Source organism: Papio anubis, chromosome 7 (assembly GCF_008728515.1).
Source record: "Papio anubis isolate 15944 chromosome 7, Panubis1.0, whole genome shotgun sequence".
In the NCBI taxonomy this organism is placed as follows: domain Eukaryota; kingdom Metazoa; phylum Chordata; class Mammalia; order Primates; family Cercopithecidae; genus Papio; species Papio anubis.
The window spans coordinates 15,355,622-15,371,679 of NC_044982.1; the positions used below are offsets into that span (position 1 = coordinate 15,355,622).

At 45.6% G+C, this 16,058-nt stretch overlaps 1 protein-coding gene across 7 annotated transcripts in view; it reads right to left on the reverse strand.

Moving 5' to 3' along the window:
• Positions 1-16,058, reverse strand: part of DGLUCY (D-glutamate cyclase) — a 159,114-nt gene that overhangs the window by 13,630 nt on the left and 129,426 nt on the right. For all 7 annotated transcript variants that reach the window (XM_031667908.1, XM_031667907.1, XM_009212136.3 and 4 more), the window contains 3 exons: positions 15,112-15,211; positions 11,848-11,996; positions 7,056-7,175 (listed from right to left, as the gene is read on the reverse strand). In XM_031667908.1, the coding sequence (XP_031523768.1) occupies positions 7,056-7,175; positions 11,848-11,996; positions 15,112-15,211 (369 nt within the window). The remainder of the gene's footprint in view (positions 1-7,055; positions 7,176-11,847; positions 11,997-15,111; positions 15,212-16,058) is intronic.

The window sequence follows — 16,058 nt, forward strand, 5'->3', positions numbered from 1 at the left end:
TGCAGTGAGCTGAGTTCATGCCACTGCACTCCAGCCTGGGCAACAGAGCAAGACACGGTCTCAATCAATCAATAAAATTAAAATAAAAAGAAGTCATAATCATATTCATGCTCATCCAAATTTTCTCCTACGTTATCTTATAGGAGTTTTATAGTTTTGTGTTTTAGGTTTAAGTCCATAATCCATTTTGAGTTTATTCTTGCGAAGGATGTAAGGTCTATATGTCTAGATTCATTTTTTCTCATGTGGATGTCCAGTAGTTCCAGTTCCAGCACCATTTGTTGAAAAGACTACGTTTGCTCCATTGCATTGCCTGTGCTCCTTTGTCAAATATTGTGTGGTCCTATTTGTGTGGGTCTACTTCTGGGCTGCCTATTCTGTTCCATCGACCGATTTATTCTTTCACCAATACCACACTGCCTTGAATACTGTAGCTTTACAGTAAGTCTTAAAGTCAGGTAGTGTCAGTTATCTGATCTTGTTCTTCTTTTTCAATATTCAGTTTATTATTCTGTATCTTTTGCCTCTTCATATAAACTTTAGAATCAGGTTGTTGATACCCACAAAATAACTTACTGGGATTTTGATTGGGACTACATAAAATTTATTGATAAAGTTGGCAGAACTGACATCTTGACAATATCGAGTCTTCTTATCCATGAACATGGAATATCTCTCCATTGATATAGTTCTTTTTTGATACCCTTCATCAGTGTTTTGTATTTTTCTTCATATTTGTAGATTTATTCCTAAGTATTTCATTTTGGGGGATTAATGTAAATGGTAATGTGTTTTTAATTTTAAATTCCACTTGTTCATTGCTGGCATATACAATTAAAGTACTTAACTTTGTATCTTGCAACCATGCTATAATCACTTATTAGTTCTAGGAGATTTTGTTGATTCTTTTGAATTTTCTACACAGACGATCATGCCATCTGCAAGCAAAGACAATTTTATTTCTTCCTTCCCAATCTGTATATATTACATTTCTTTTTCTTGTCTCATTGCATTAGGCAGCACTTCCAATACAATGTTGAAAATAGTGGTAAGAGGGAACATCATTGCCTTTTTCCTACTCTTAGTGGAAAAACTAGTTTCTCACCATTAATAATGATGCTAGCTGTAGAGTTTTTGTAGATGTTCTTTATCAAGTCGAGGAAGTTCCCCTTCTATTTCTAGTCTGCTGAAAGTTTTTATCATGAATGGGTGTTGCTTTTGTCAAATGCTTTTTCTGTATCTATTGACATGAACATGTGATTTTTCTTCTTTAGCCTACTGATGCAATGGATTATATTACTTGATTTTTATTTTTTAACTAAAAATTATTTTATTTTTATTTTTTAGAGCAGAGTCTCACTCTATTGCCAAGGCTGGAGTGTAGTGGTACAACCACAGCAGACTGCAGCCTCCAACTCCTAAACTCAAGCAATCCACCTGCCTCAGCCTCCTGAGAGGCTAGGACTACAGGTGCACACCACCATGCTCAGATAATTTTTTGCTTTTGTTGTAGAGAGACGGTCTTGCTATGTTGCCCAGGCTGATCTGCCCATTTCTGATACAGGGGTGTTGAAGTCTCCAACGGTAATAGTGAATTTGTCTATTTTTCCTTGCAGTTTTATCAGTTATGCTCCTCCTTATCAACTTTTTTTGGTGCAATCTTGGCTCACTGCAACCTCTGCCTCTTGGGCTCAAGTGATCCTCCCACCTCAGCCTCCTGAACAGCAGGGACGACAGGCACATGCCACCATGCCCAGCTAATTTCTGTATTTTTTGTAGAGATGGGGTTTCACCATGTTGTCCAGGCTGGTCTTGAACTTCTAGGCTGGAGCAATCCACCTGCCTCAGCCTCTCAATATGCTGGGATTACAGGCGTGCACCATTGTGCCTGGCGTGTTATGTCTTCTTTGAATATTGGCCCCTTTATCATTATGTAATCCCCCTTTTTATCCTGATAACTTTCCCTGTTCTGAAGTCTGCTATGTCTGAAATTAATGTAGCTACTTCTGCTTTCTTTTCATTAGTGTTAACATGGCATATCTTTCTCCATCTCTTTATTGCTAATCTGTTTAAATAGAAAGACACATGTAGTGTCTTTATAGCTAAAGTGAATTTCTTGCAGACAATATATAGTTCAATCTTTTTTTTTTTTTTTTTTTTTGACATAGTATTGCTTTTTCACCCAGGCTGGAGTGCAGTGGTGCCTCCCAGGTTAAAACGATTCTCCTGCCTCAGCCTCCCCAGTAGCTGGGATTACAGGCGCCCGCCACCACGCCCAGCTAATTTTTTGTACTTTTAGTAGAGACAGGGTTTCACTGTGTTAGCCAGGATGGTCTCGATCTTGTGATCCACCTGGCCTCGGCCTCTAAGTGCTGGGATTACAGGCGTGAGCCACTGTGCCTGGCCTCAATCTTGTTTTTTTAAGTTCACTGTGGCATTGATGTTTATGGTCATTATTGATAAGTTGGATTAGTAGCTACCGTATTTGCTGCTGTTTTCTTTATTGCCTTTGTTCTTTGTTCCATGTTTCTGTTTTGTTTTTTGTTTTGTTGTTTTGAGATCGAATCTCACTCTGTTCCCCAGGCTGGAGTGCAGTGGCATGATCTCGGCTCGCTGCAACCTCTGCCTCCCGGGTACAAGCGATTCTCCTGCCTCAGCCTGTTGAGTAGTAGGGACTATAGGCATAAGCCACCATTCCTGGCTAACTTTTGTATTTTTAGTAGAGACGGGATTTCACCATGTTGGCCAGAGTGGTCTCGAACTCCTGACCTCAGGTGATCCACCTGCCTTGGCCTCCCAAAATGTTGGGATTACAGGTGTGAGCCACCGCACCTGGCCCCATTTTGGTCTTCTATACTTTTTCTGCCTTTTGTGGTTTTAACTGAGAATTTTATATGATTCTATTTTCTCTCCTTTCTTAGCATATAAATTCTACTTTTCAAATTAGTTTTTTAGTGGGTGCCCTAGAGTTTGCAACACACATTTACAACAAAGTCCACTTTGAAATAACACTATACCACTTCAGGGGTAGCACAAGCAACTTACAACAAAATATTGCTAATTCTTCCCTCTCATTCCATGTACCATTGCTGTCATTTATGTCACTTATTTTATTTTTTTGAGACAGGGTCTGACTCTGTCACCCAGGCTGTAGTATAGTGACACAATCATGGCTCACCACAGCCTTGACCTCCCAGGCTCAGGTGATCCTCCTATCTCAGCCTCCCGAGTAGCTAGGACTACAGGTATCCACCACCATGCTCAGCTAATTCTTCTATTTTTTGTAGAGATGGGGTTTCCCCACGTTGCCCAGGCTGGTATCAAACTTCTAGGCTCAAGCAATCTGCCCGCCTCGGCCTCCCAAAGTGCTACGATTACAGGTATGAGCCACTGTGCCCAGCCTGTCATTTGGGTCACTCATACACAAACATATATCAGCATATATATACACATACGGCATATATAATGGAATGCACTGCTATTATTTTGTGCTGTTATTGTGAATAAACTGGTATCTCTTAGGTCAAAAATAAATATGAAAATTTTTATTTTACCCTCACTTATTCACTGATACTCTTCCTTTCTTTATGTAGATTCAAGTCTCTGACAAATAAAATTTTCCTTCTCTCTGAAGAATTTCTTCTAACATATCTTGCAAGGCAGATGTGGCAATAAATTCTCACAATTTTTATTTGTTTGATAGTCTTTATTTCTCCTTTATTTCTAAAGCAAATTTTGCAGGGCATGGAATTCTGCGTTGGTTGCTACCTCTCAATACTTTAAATAGTTCAGTAACGTAAAGATTAAAGGTGGACAGGTGCGGTGGCTCTCTCCTGTAATTGCAGCACTTTGGGAGGCCAAGGAGGAGGAAGCACCTGAGGTCGGGAGTTTAAGACCAATCTGACCAACATGGAGAAACCCCGCCTCTACTAAAAAAATACAAAATTAGCAAGGCGTGGTGGCGCATGCTTGTAATCCCAGCTATTCGGGAGGCTGAGGCGGGAGAATCGCTTGAACTCGGGAGGCGGAGGCTGCAGTGAGCCAAGATCACGCCATTGCACTCCAACCTCGGCAACAAGAGCAAAACTCAGTCTCAAAAAAAAAAAAAGAAAGAAAAAAAATAGTTCAGTCTCTTCATGCTTATAGGGTTTCTGTAGAGAAGTCAAATGAATGTAATTTTTACCTTTGTTCCTGTATAGGTAAAGTGTTTTTCCCCACCTGCCTCTGGCTTCTTTCAGAATTCTTCCTTTGTCTTTGGTGTTCTGAAGTTTGAATATGATATGTCTAGATGTAGCTTTTTGGCATTTATCCTCCTTAGTGTTCTCTCAGCTTCCTGGATCTATGGTTTGGTGTCTGACATTAATGTGGGGGAAATTCTCATTTGTTATTGCTTCAAATGCTGCTATTTATCGCTCTCTTTCTTCTCCTTCTAGTATTCCCAGTAATATAGGTTATACCTTTTGTAGTTGTCCCACAGTTCTTGGATATTCTGATCTGTTGTGGGTTTTTCCCCCCACCCCAGCACTTTTTCCCTTTGCTTTTCAGTTTTGGCAGCTTTTGTTGAGATATCTTGAAGCTCAGAGACTCTTTCCACAGCCATGTCCGGTCTACTAATGAGCCCATCAAAGGCATTCTGCATTTCTCTAACACAGTTCTTCTGTTACAGAGTTATTGATCTCTACTACTTCCTCTTTTTTGTTTGTCTGTTTTTTTCCTGAGACAGGGTCTTGCTCTGTCATCCAGGCTGGAGTGCAATGGCTCAGTAACAGCTCACTGCAGCCTCAACTTCCTGGGCTCAAGTGATCCTCCCACCTCAGCCCCCAAAGTAGCCAGGACTACAGGTATGCACCACCACACCTGGCTAATTTTTAAATTGTTTATAGAGATGGTATCTTGCCATGTTGCCCCAGCTGATCTACTACTTCTTATTTATTCTTTTGTAAAATTTCCACGTCTCTGCTTGCATTATCCATCTCTTCTTGCATGCTGCCTACTTTTTGCAGTTAAGACTTTACCATATTAAAGTCTCATATTAATCATACTTTTAAAAGAATTCCCGGTCTGATAATCCCATCATTTCTGACATGTTTGTTCCTTCTCTTCAAATTGTGTTTTTGCTTATCAGTGTATCTTGTAAACTTTTTTTGTTGTTGAAAGGTCAACATAATTTACTTGGTAAAAGCAACTGCAGCTGGGCCAGGCACAGTGGCTCATGCCTGTAATCCCAGCACTTTGGGAGGCTGAGGTGGGTGGATCACCTGAGGTCAGGAGTTTGAGACCATCTGGTCAACATGGCAAAACCCAGTCTCTACCAAAAACACAAAAATTAGCCAGGCGTGGTAGTGCGCACCTGTAATTCCAGTTACTTGGGAGGCTGAGGCATAAGAATTGCTTGAACCCAGGAGGCAGAAGTTGCAGTGAGCTGAGATCGTGTCACTGCACTCTAGCCTGGGTGATAGAGTGAGACTGTCTCAAAAAAGAAAAAAAAAAGGAACTGTAGCAAATGGACCTTTAGTGATGGCAGTAAGATGTGGCGGGGAGGGGAAGGGCTCTATAGTCCTATGATTAGGTCTCTGCCTTTTAGTAAGCCTGTGCCCTGGACTGTGAACTTCACCACTGCTTTTCAGTTTTGTCCTCTCCCCCTTATGTGGCACAGATTGCTAGAGGGAGCTGGAATTGGGTATGTCCCTCTCCCACGTGGAAGGCTGAAGAGAGGTGGGGTTGGGTAGTTCCCTTTCCCCAGGTAGATTTAAGGCCTGTCATCCCAACACTTTGGGAGGCCGAGGTGGGCAGATCACTTGAAGGCAGGAGTTCAAGACCAGCCTGGCCAATATGGTGAAACCCTGTTTCTACTAAAAATACAAAAATTATCCAGGTGTGGTGGCATGTACCTGTAATCCCAGCTACTTGGGAGGCTGAGGCAGGAGAATTGCTTGAACCCAGGAAGTTGCAGTGACCAAGATGGCATAAGTGCACTCCAGCCCGGACAACAGAGCATTCAAAAAAAAAAAAAAAAAAGAAGAGGAAGAGGAGGAAGAGGAAGAAGAGGAAGAGGAGGAGGAGGAAGAGGAGGAAAAGGAAGAGGAAGAAGAGGAGGAGGAGGAAGAAGAAAGAAGAAAGAAGAAGAAGAAGGAGAATGCCCTGGCCTACTTGAAAATGACTCATTTTTCCCTCCCCCGATGCAAATGAGGGGATTTTTCTCTGATATTCATTGTGAGAACTTGGTTGAGCGCCCAGAGGCAAAACTCACAAGAGCACGAGGGCCCTCAGACCACTGTGTCCCCTGGAGTTTTAAACTCTCATACTTGCCCGTACTGAGCCTCCAGCCATTTCTCAATTACGAAAAAGGTTTTCCCACCCTGGCACTGGTTCCCACAAGGTTCCACTCCTCTCCAGACTATGATCATGAAGTGGGAGACAGCCTTTTTCGGGGATCTGCCAATTTTCTTGAAATTTGGGGTGAGGTCAAAGGAGGAGGCCAGACCTAGAAGGACCTGGACACAGGAAAGGTGGGTCCTGTGGGAAAGGAGCAACAGTGGGAGGCGCAGGGAAGCCCATGGCAGAAGTAGGTGAAAGGAAAGGTGGAAAGCTTCTTGCATCCTCCAAACACTTACCAGATAGTTTTCTTACTGTCCATGCAGATCAAAGCACAGATGACTCTCTTCAGAAAGGCCTTCCTGACCACTGGTCTGAAGTAGCCCTCCCATCACCCTCTCTCAGCTCTGTACTATCGCCCCCACAGCTCTCATTACTCTTTAGAATCATCTGATGCGTTTATTCGTCAGGGCTCATTCTCTATCTCCCAGTCCTAGAATGGGAGCTCTGTGGAGCACGGTCACTGCAGCTATAACCCCGGTGCTCAGAACACTGCCTGGCACACCGTCAGTGTTTGTTGAATGACTGAATGAAAGGTCAGAGACTGAGCACCACCTCCCCTCCCTCCCCTGGTGTCCTCTGCACTACTCGCAGAGAAGAGCTTCTGGTCTGGTCAGACTCCAAGCCGGATCCCTCACCCTGGGTAGCCGGCCGGACTGGGCGGCCATCCGAGTGCTCACCAGCAATGACGGCAAAGTCAGCCTCCACGTCACAGGCGATGACATCCCCGTGCCGTATGTGCCTCCTCACAGCCTCCTTGACTTTACCCATTCCAAGCTCGTTGCCTCCATCACCGACTCCTGAAGGGAAGGGGAGCTGAGTCAGTGCCCGGGACCAGGGCAAAACGGGGAGGCCTGAAGCAAGGCAGCCCTACGTGTGCTTGTTGCCTTTCAGAAGGCAAAGACGTTGGCTCTGGATATATTCTCAGACAACCAGGAGTTGTGTTTCTTCCCCTTAGGCCTTCTAGAAACTTCTTTAGTTAAAAATGAGTCCACGTTTGGAACACACCACAGTGTGGGCATGTCCCCTTTTGGGTCACATTCTCCAGCCAAGATGGAGCATGTTCCATGCTCTTGGTGCCAGGCCCATGGGAGATGTGGGTATGGTGACACTCAGGACCTCCCTTCCAGTGGCTCCCGCTCACTGAGCCCCCTGGGGGATCTGGTGCAAAGTCAGTTCTAGAGCTTACTTTAAAGGCTTCTGCTGAAAGAATGTGAAATGTATGTGTTTTAGTTCATTTTAATCTATACCAGAGGGGTGCCTGGTGAACATCTGAAATATCATAATCAGGAATACACACTCCAAGTGTGGTTAGTGAGCATTTGAAAGAGCCCATAGTCTTGAGGCCCATCTGATAGTCCACGTCAGAGAATTTGTTAATTAGCATAATAAATGAACTCTAGAATAAATACATATTAGAAATGATTTAATTCATTGGTGAAATGAACGGTGTTCAAGATAGGTGGATTGGCTAAAAATAACTAGCAGGTACTTCTTCCCTTGTATGGATGAGATTTAAAAATCTAGTCTGGGTACAGTGGCTCACGCCTGTAATCCCAGCACTTTGGGAGGCCAAGGCAGGCAGATCACTTGAGATCAGGAGTTCGAGACCAGTCTGGCCAATATGGCAAAACCTCGTCTCTACTAAAAATACAAAAGTTACCCAGGTACGGTGGCACATGCCTGTAGTCCCAGCTACTGTGGAGGCTGAGTCAGGAGAATCGCTTGAAACTGGGAGGCAGAGGTTGTAGGGAGCTGAGATCACACCACTGCACTCCAGCCTCGGCAACAGAGCAAGACTCCATCTCAAAAAAGAAAAAAAAAAACAAAAACCCTAGCAAGCCCTGAAGCATGTACCCTTTGAGGTGGTGCTGCAGATCTGGAGACACAGCTCCTGTGTCCAGATATTTCTGGAGGATTCTGTAAACTAGATGTTCAACCCAGAGGGCTGGACTCCCCAAGCCTGCAGAACAGGTACATCATTGTCTTTGTGTCTGCTTCTATAAAGACTTGGAAGATGTGGAAGAATTCTGTCAGAGGCTAGTGTTCACTGTTGTGGGATCTAGATCTGATCCATCTCAAGCATCAGGGACTGGATTTGGCCAAAAGAATGACACAATTGTGAAGGACCAAACACCTTAGATTTATATCCTGATGGTTTTTCTCAGAACAGTTCTCTAGATCTATGATAGCCCACTGAATGAGGGGAATAACACCCACCACGTAACATTGTTATCTCGTCTATAGCTGTCTCTTTTTAGCATCTTATGAATTCCATCTCGTTTGGGCTTCACGTCCATCCTGTCATGGATATCGTGATCCTCACTGTACAGAGCTGGCAGTCCCTGATGGGGGCAGTACCTGGGCAGTCAGTGGAAGGTGGAGACTTAAACCCAGGTAACTTGATTCTCAATTGAGCACTATGCCTATGACATGGCAGTTGCCCATGGAACCTGAGGAATAGGGGGTTTGATGGAGAAGAAGAGAAACAGGAAAATTCAGGAGGTAGCCTTGCTGGGCAGGAGGGTCTGGGGGGGGCCACAGGAGGAGACTGGGCTCCTGAGGCCAAGAGAAGGCCCAAGGATCTACAAAGCGGGCAGTTCGAAGCCATGAACAGCCAGCTCCACCTGCTTCCTCTGGGATCTCAGGGTTGTCACAGCACAGATGGGGGTCCCATTCTGGGCATGGGAGGATGGGACTGCTCTAGCAGCTCCCTCAGACCCTGTTTGCCCCTGTAGCCACAGAGACCTCTTTCTTCCTTCTCCACTCTGAGAACCCCTCCCGCACAGACTGAGGTCCTCCGCCTGCGCAACCCAAGGGACAGGAAGCTGGAAGCCAACCTCACTGTGTGCACCACACCCACAGCCTCTTCTGGGAAAGGCCAGGGAGATTTGCAGAAACTTTCCAATCAGCCTAGAAGGCTCTCACTGTCTCATCAAAACCTCAAAAGCCAAAGGAGACTAATGAGTCTGGGAAACACTGGGAAACACGGAATGACAAACAAGCCTTCATTACCCCAGGGCCTGAGACCCACCCAGAGGGAAGAAAGGTTCTCCTTGGGGCTTACACTAAACCTTTCAGCAATTCATAAAGGCAGATTCCCTGATAAAGGGCTGGGGCCCCAGGAGTCTGCAGTCTACTCCTAATGCTACCAGCAACACTAATTAGCTGGATGATCTGAGAAAACCTCCTGGGACTCACCTTACCTGCCTCACGGGGTTTTCACAGAGGCTTAAACACTACAATGAATGTGAAGCCTCTTGGAAAAGTACAAAGTTTTGTGCAAACACAAATTATCACATTATTATTATTTTTGAGACAGAGTCTCCCTCTTGTTGCCCAGGCTGGAATGCAGTGGCACGATCTCGGCTCACTGTAACTTCCACCTCCTGGGTTCAAGCGATTCTCCTGCCTCAGCCTCCCGAGGAGCTGGAATTACAGGTGCCCACCACCATGCCTGGTTAATTTTTTTATATATTTAATAGAGACGGGGTTTTCCCATGTTGGCTAGGCTGGTCTGGATCTCCTGAGCTCAGGTGATTCACCTGCCTCGGCCTTCCTTGGCTGGAATTACAGGCGTGAGCCATCATGCCCAGCCCACAGTATTATATTATTAACGATTGGAGGCCAGGCTCAGTGGCTCATGCCTGTAATTGAAACACTTTGGGAGGCTGAGGTGGGAAGATAGTTTGAGCTCAGGAGTTCGAGACCAGGCTGAGCAATATAGTGAGACCTTATCTCTACCAAAAAATTTTTTAAAGTTAGCCAAGCGGCCGGGCATGGTGGCTCACACCTGTAATCCCAGCACTTTGGAAGGCCGAGGCAGGTGGATCACAAGGTCAAGAAATCGAGACCATCTTGGCCAACATGGTGAAACCCCATGTCAACTAAAAATACAAAAATTAGCTGGGCTTGGTGGCATGTGCCTATAGTCCCAGCTACTCAGGAAGCTGAGGCAGGGGAATCACTTGAACCTGGGAGGCAGAGGTTGCAGTAAGCCGAGATCGCGCCACTGCACTCCAGTCTGGCAACAGAGCGAGACTTTGTCTCAAAAAAAAAAAAAAAAAAAAAAAAAAGTTGCCTGTCAGGCCTCTGAGTCCAAGCTAAGCCATCATATCCCCTGTGACCTGCACGTATACATCCAGATGGCCTTAAGCAACTGAAGAGCCACAAAGAAGTGAAAATAGCCAGTTCCTGCCTAACTGATGACATTCCACCATTGTGGATTTGTTCCTGCCCTACCCCTGACTTCCACTGACTTCAGGACAATACACCTCCCCGGCCCCATATGAGCAATGTACTTTGTGATATTCCCCCACCCTTGTGTATGTACTTTGTACTATACATTTTCCCCACCCTTGAGAAGGTACTTTGTAATATCCTCTCCTGCCCTTAAGAAGGTACTTTGTAATATTCTCCCTGCCCTTGAGAATGTACTTTGTGAGATCTACTCCCTGCCAGAAAAAAATTGCTCCTAACTCCACCACCTATCCCAAACCTATAAGAACTAATGATAATCCCACCACCCTTCACCGACTTTTTTCGTACTCAGCCTGCCTGCACCCAGGTGAAATAAACAGCCCTGTTGCTCACACAAAGCCTGTTGGTGGACTCTCTTCACACGGACGCACGTGACATTACCCAAGCATGGTAGCACACCCTGTAGTCCCAGCTACTCGGGGGGCTGAGATGGGAGGATTGCTTGAGTCCAGGAGGTGGAGATTGCAGTGAGCTGAGATTGTACCACTGCACACCAGCCTGGGCAAGAGAGTGAGACTCTGTCTCAAAAAAAAAATTGAAATACTAACCATATGTTAGATAATTTTTAAATTAACATGCTTCATAAAATAATATATGGTACATTCTGTCCTGTATGACCAAAATAATATGCCATGCTTCAATTTCACTATTGATATTACTTTAATATTAGTTTTATTACTTTAGAGGCAGGCAAATAGAATACGCTTTCCCTCTCTTGCTTGTGGGGATGCTGGATTTCTAAATGGCGGTGTCATTCGTGTCTATACCAACCATAATGAACAAAAACTGTCTTTGCAGTGGAAAATGATGGTCCCCACATAACTCTTTCTGGTCATGTGTTCAATAGTCAATAAAAAGACACTTCGGCTGAGCACGGTGGCTCACGCCTGTAATCCCAGCACCTTGGGAGGCTGAGGCAGGTAGATCACTTGAGGTCAGGAGTTCAAGACCAGCCTGGCCAACATGGTGAAACCTCGTCTCTACCAAACATACAAAAATTAGCCAGGCGTGGTGGTGCGTGCCTGTAATCCCAGCTATTTGGGAGGCTGAGGCAGGAAAATCACTTGAACCCAGGAGGCAGAGGTTGGAGTGAGCCAAGATCGTGCCACTGCACTCCAGCCTGGGTGATAGAACAAAACTCCATAACAACAACAACAAAAAGATACTTCACGGGGCCACGTTCTTGGTGCATCCCCAGTACTCCATACTTACCAGTTGATGAGATTCCGGGAATCTTCTTCGCAGCAAGAAAAAGATCGTCAATGGGGTCAACCAAGTGCTTGATGTTCATCTTCCTTGCATTGTAGTAATTGCCATCGGCAGCCCTTCCAGCGCGCTCTATGGCCACCAGGTGGTCAAATCTGCCAGGAAGCAAAGGTCAGAGGGTGGCTGCTTTGCTGGGTCATGCCTTCTTGTGTTTGTGCGAAGGATGCTTCTCTCTTTCTTTGCTTCCTCCGTTACTGCAGAACTTGGTGGCACATCTACTCTGGGCCAGGACCTGTGCTGGAGGCTAGTCTATCAAATCCATTTAAGATACAGCATTGGGGCTGGGCACGGTGGTTCATGCCTATAATCCCAGCACTTTGGGAGGCCAAGGCAGGTGGATCACTTGAGGTCAGGAGTTCGAGAACAGCCTGGTCAACATGGTGAAACCCCATCTCTACTAAAAAATCAGCTGGGCTTGGTGGTGGGTACCTGTAGTCCCAGCTACTTGGGAGGCTGATGCAGGAGAATCGCTTGAACCCGGGAGGTAGAGCTTGCAGTGAGCCGAGATTGCACCACTGCATTCCAGCCTGGGCGACAGAGTGAGACTGTCTCAAGAAAAAAAAAAAAAAAAAAAAAAAAGTCCAGCATTGGAATCCTCAGCAATTTCTTTAGTAGGGTCAGAGGCTATAAAAGCAGGAGGCCAATGGTCAGGGTTGCTATGGGGGATAGGAACATTGCTGGTGCCCACCCAGATCCCCTTTGTCTAGCAGGGACAGCCAGGCCGAGAGGCTGAGAGTATTGGCTGCTATTGGCCTGCCGCTGGCCCCTTCCAGGAACTTGTTCAGTTTACAGACACAAAACAGAAAGAAAAGGGCTCAAAATATAAAAGGAATGAGTCTAACACAAAGATAAACTTCTTTAGATAGAAACAGAGAAATAAGGGGCACAGATGCCATAGTGGTCAGATGTGGACTGTGGCAGCAGATCATCTGGGTTCTGATTCCAGGTCCTCCTGCCATGGGCCTTGAGCAAATTGCTTACCCTTCCTAACCTTCATTTCTGCATCTGTAAGGTGACATGACCCCAGCGTCTACCTCACACAATGTTCAAAGGGAGAAACGAGAAAATGCACAGGAGGCGCTTGTCATGAAGCCTTGAACCTACTTAGTGCTCAGTCAGTATTAGTTACAGTGATTATTGTTGCTATTGTTACTAGCAGGAATATTGTTTTGACAATCCAATTTAAGAATATGCAGGCTGGGCACAGTGGCTCACACCTGTAATCCCAGCTCTTTGGGAGGCCGAGGCAGGCAGATCACTTGAGCCCAGGAGTTTGAGACCAGGCTGGGCAACATGGTGAAACCTCATCTCTACTAAAAATACAGAAATTAGCCAGGTGTGGTGGCGTGTGTCTGTAGTCCCAGCTATCCTTGGGAGGCTGAGGTGGGAGAATCGCCTGAGCCCAGGAGGCAGAGGTAGCAGTGAGCCAAGATCACACCACTGCACTCCAGCCTGGGTGACAGAGTGAGACCCTGTCTCAAGGGAAAAAAAAAAAAAAAGGCAGGCACAGTGACTCATGCCTGTAATCTCAGCACTTCAGGAGGCTGAGGCGGGTGGATCACCTGAGGCCAGGAGTTCAAGACCAGCCTGGTCAACATGGTGAAACCCAGTCTCTACTAAAAATACAAAAACTTAGCCAGGTACCGTGGCGGGTGCCTGTAATCCCAGCTTCTTGGGAGGCCGAGGCACGAGAATCACTTGAACCCGGGAGGCAGAGGCTGCAGTGAGCCAAGATTGTGCCACTGCACTCTAGCCTGGGTGACAGAGCAAGACTCTGTCTCAAAAAAAAAGAATATACATATTGTACTTTTACATCTCTCTCAATCCTTCCAAGACAGTGTTCTTCAAAAATCTCAACTCTGCTATAAAAAATAGTATGGCCGTTCCTCAAAAAATTAAAAATAGAACATACCATATGATCTAGCAATTTCACTTCGACTTGTATGTCCAGGAGAAGTGAAAGACTCAAGGAGATATTTGTCCACCCATGCTCATAGCAGCAGGATTCAGCGTAGCCAAGAGCAGGAAGCAGACCAAGAGCCCGCTGCTGGATGAAGGCCAAACATAATGTGGTATATACACACAAGCGAATGTTATTCAGCCTTCTAAAGGCAGGACATTCTGGCACATGCTGCGACATCAGCTTTGAGGACATTATGCTAAGTGAAATGAGCAGTCACAAAAGGACGAATATTGGATGATTCCACTTACACAAGGTGCCTCAAATAGTCAAACTCAGACAGACAGAAAGTAGAATTGTGGTTGCCAGAGGCTGGGTTGAGGAGGAGATGGAGAACTATCTTTGAATGGAGCACAGACTTTCAGTTTTGCAAGATGAAAAGAGTTCTGAAGATGGATGGAGATGATGCCTGCACAGCAATGTGAGTGTACTTTTATGCCACTGAAGTGTAAGCTTAAAAATGGTTCAGAGAGGCCAGGCACGGTGGCTTACACCTGTAATCCCAGCACTTTGGGAGGCCGAGGTAGGTGGATCACTTGAGGTCAGGAGTTCCAGATCAGCCTGGTTAACATGGCGAAACCCTATCTCTACTAAAAATAGAAAAATTAGCTGGGTGTGATGGTGTGTGCCTGTAATCCCAGCTACTTGGGAGGCTGAGGCAGGAGAATCACTGGCACCTGGAAGGCGGAGGTTGTAATGAGCCGAGATCGTGCCACTGTACTCCAGCCTGGGCGACAGAGCAAGACTCCATCCCCCTATCCAAAAAAACAAAAAAGTTTGACCATAACACATAGTAAGAAATACACACACTTGCACGTACACAGTCTTATGAGGGAGTACTTACCATTACTATACAAGATATACAATGATGCTGTATTTCTATTTCATTTTCCAAAGGTGCTGGATACCCCAACTGAAATGATTTCACTATTATCTAACATGTCATGACCCATAGTTTGAGACTGAGAAACTTCTAGTCTTTATTTTTTACTTCTATGTCTCCCCTCTGTCAGGAAGATATGCTGTCCCTCTCTACTGACCAGGGATCTGTTACTTCCAGAGATGCTCTGTGAGGTCCCCAGAACACCTTGAAACCCCCCAGCTTCATTTGTTAGTCTGGTCCATGAGAACCCATCTTCCTTGGCTCATGGCTTCGTTCCCTCTGAAAGGCTCAGCTTTGCTGGCTAAGTTAAGAGCGCATATGGGCGTTTCTACTATCCGCCACTTAAACTGGAATGGGACATATGTACCTAGGTGTTTGTGGGTCTCCGTCTTTGCACAGGAATGCCTGGGCAGCTTCCACTGATCCACCTTGGTAAGTTAATATCGGGATTGGTGTCTTCAGAACACCTTGAAAATAAAGACAAGCGGGGCACACATCAGCTCTAGTGTTGGATTTTGGAAATTCACGTTAGCTTTTCAAAAGCTTCTTTGAAGGCTATCATTACTGTTATTGAACAACATCTATCTGTAGAACATGTTAGGTAAGCCGAGGCCACGACACAGAGGATACTTAAGTTGACTTTTGGTCCTGGGTAAACTCTAGGGTTGACAGGGGTGGAGGCAGAATCGGGCTAATACAGCCTATCAGATATGCTCCATGCAAGGTGCCCATAATACTGCGGGAACAGTGCCTGTTCTGGCCCACTGCCATCACGAGGGCTGGGCACACATTTATGTGCCCTTGGTGACAGTGCGCCAGCCCTCTGCTACGCACTCAATGTGAACACTCTGATTTAATTTTTACAACAATTCTATGTGATAAAAACCATCATGGCCTGGGTGCGGTCCCTCATGCCTGTAATTCCAGCACTTTGGGAGGCTGAGGTGGGCGGATCACAAGGTCAGGAGATTGAGACCATCCCGGCTAACACAGTGAAACCCCGACTCCACTAAAAATACAAAAAATTAGCCGGGCGTGGTGGCGGGCGCCTATAGTCCCAGCTACTCAGGAGGCTGAGGCAGGAGAATTGCTTGAACCTGGGAGGCAGAGGTTGCAGTTAGCTGATATCGCGCCACTGCACTCCAGCCTGGGCAACAGAGCGAGACACCATCTCAAAAAAAAAAAGAAAGAAAAAACCCCAAAAACCATCCTTATCCCCGTTTTAAAGAGGAGGAAAACTGAGGCTCAGAGATGCCAAACAACTTGGGCAAGGCCATGTATATATATCAGTTTCATAGCTCCAATTCTCACCCC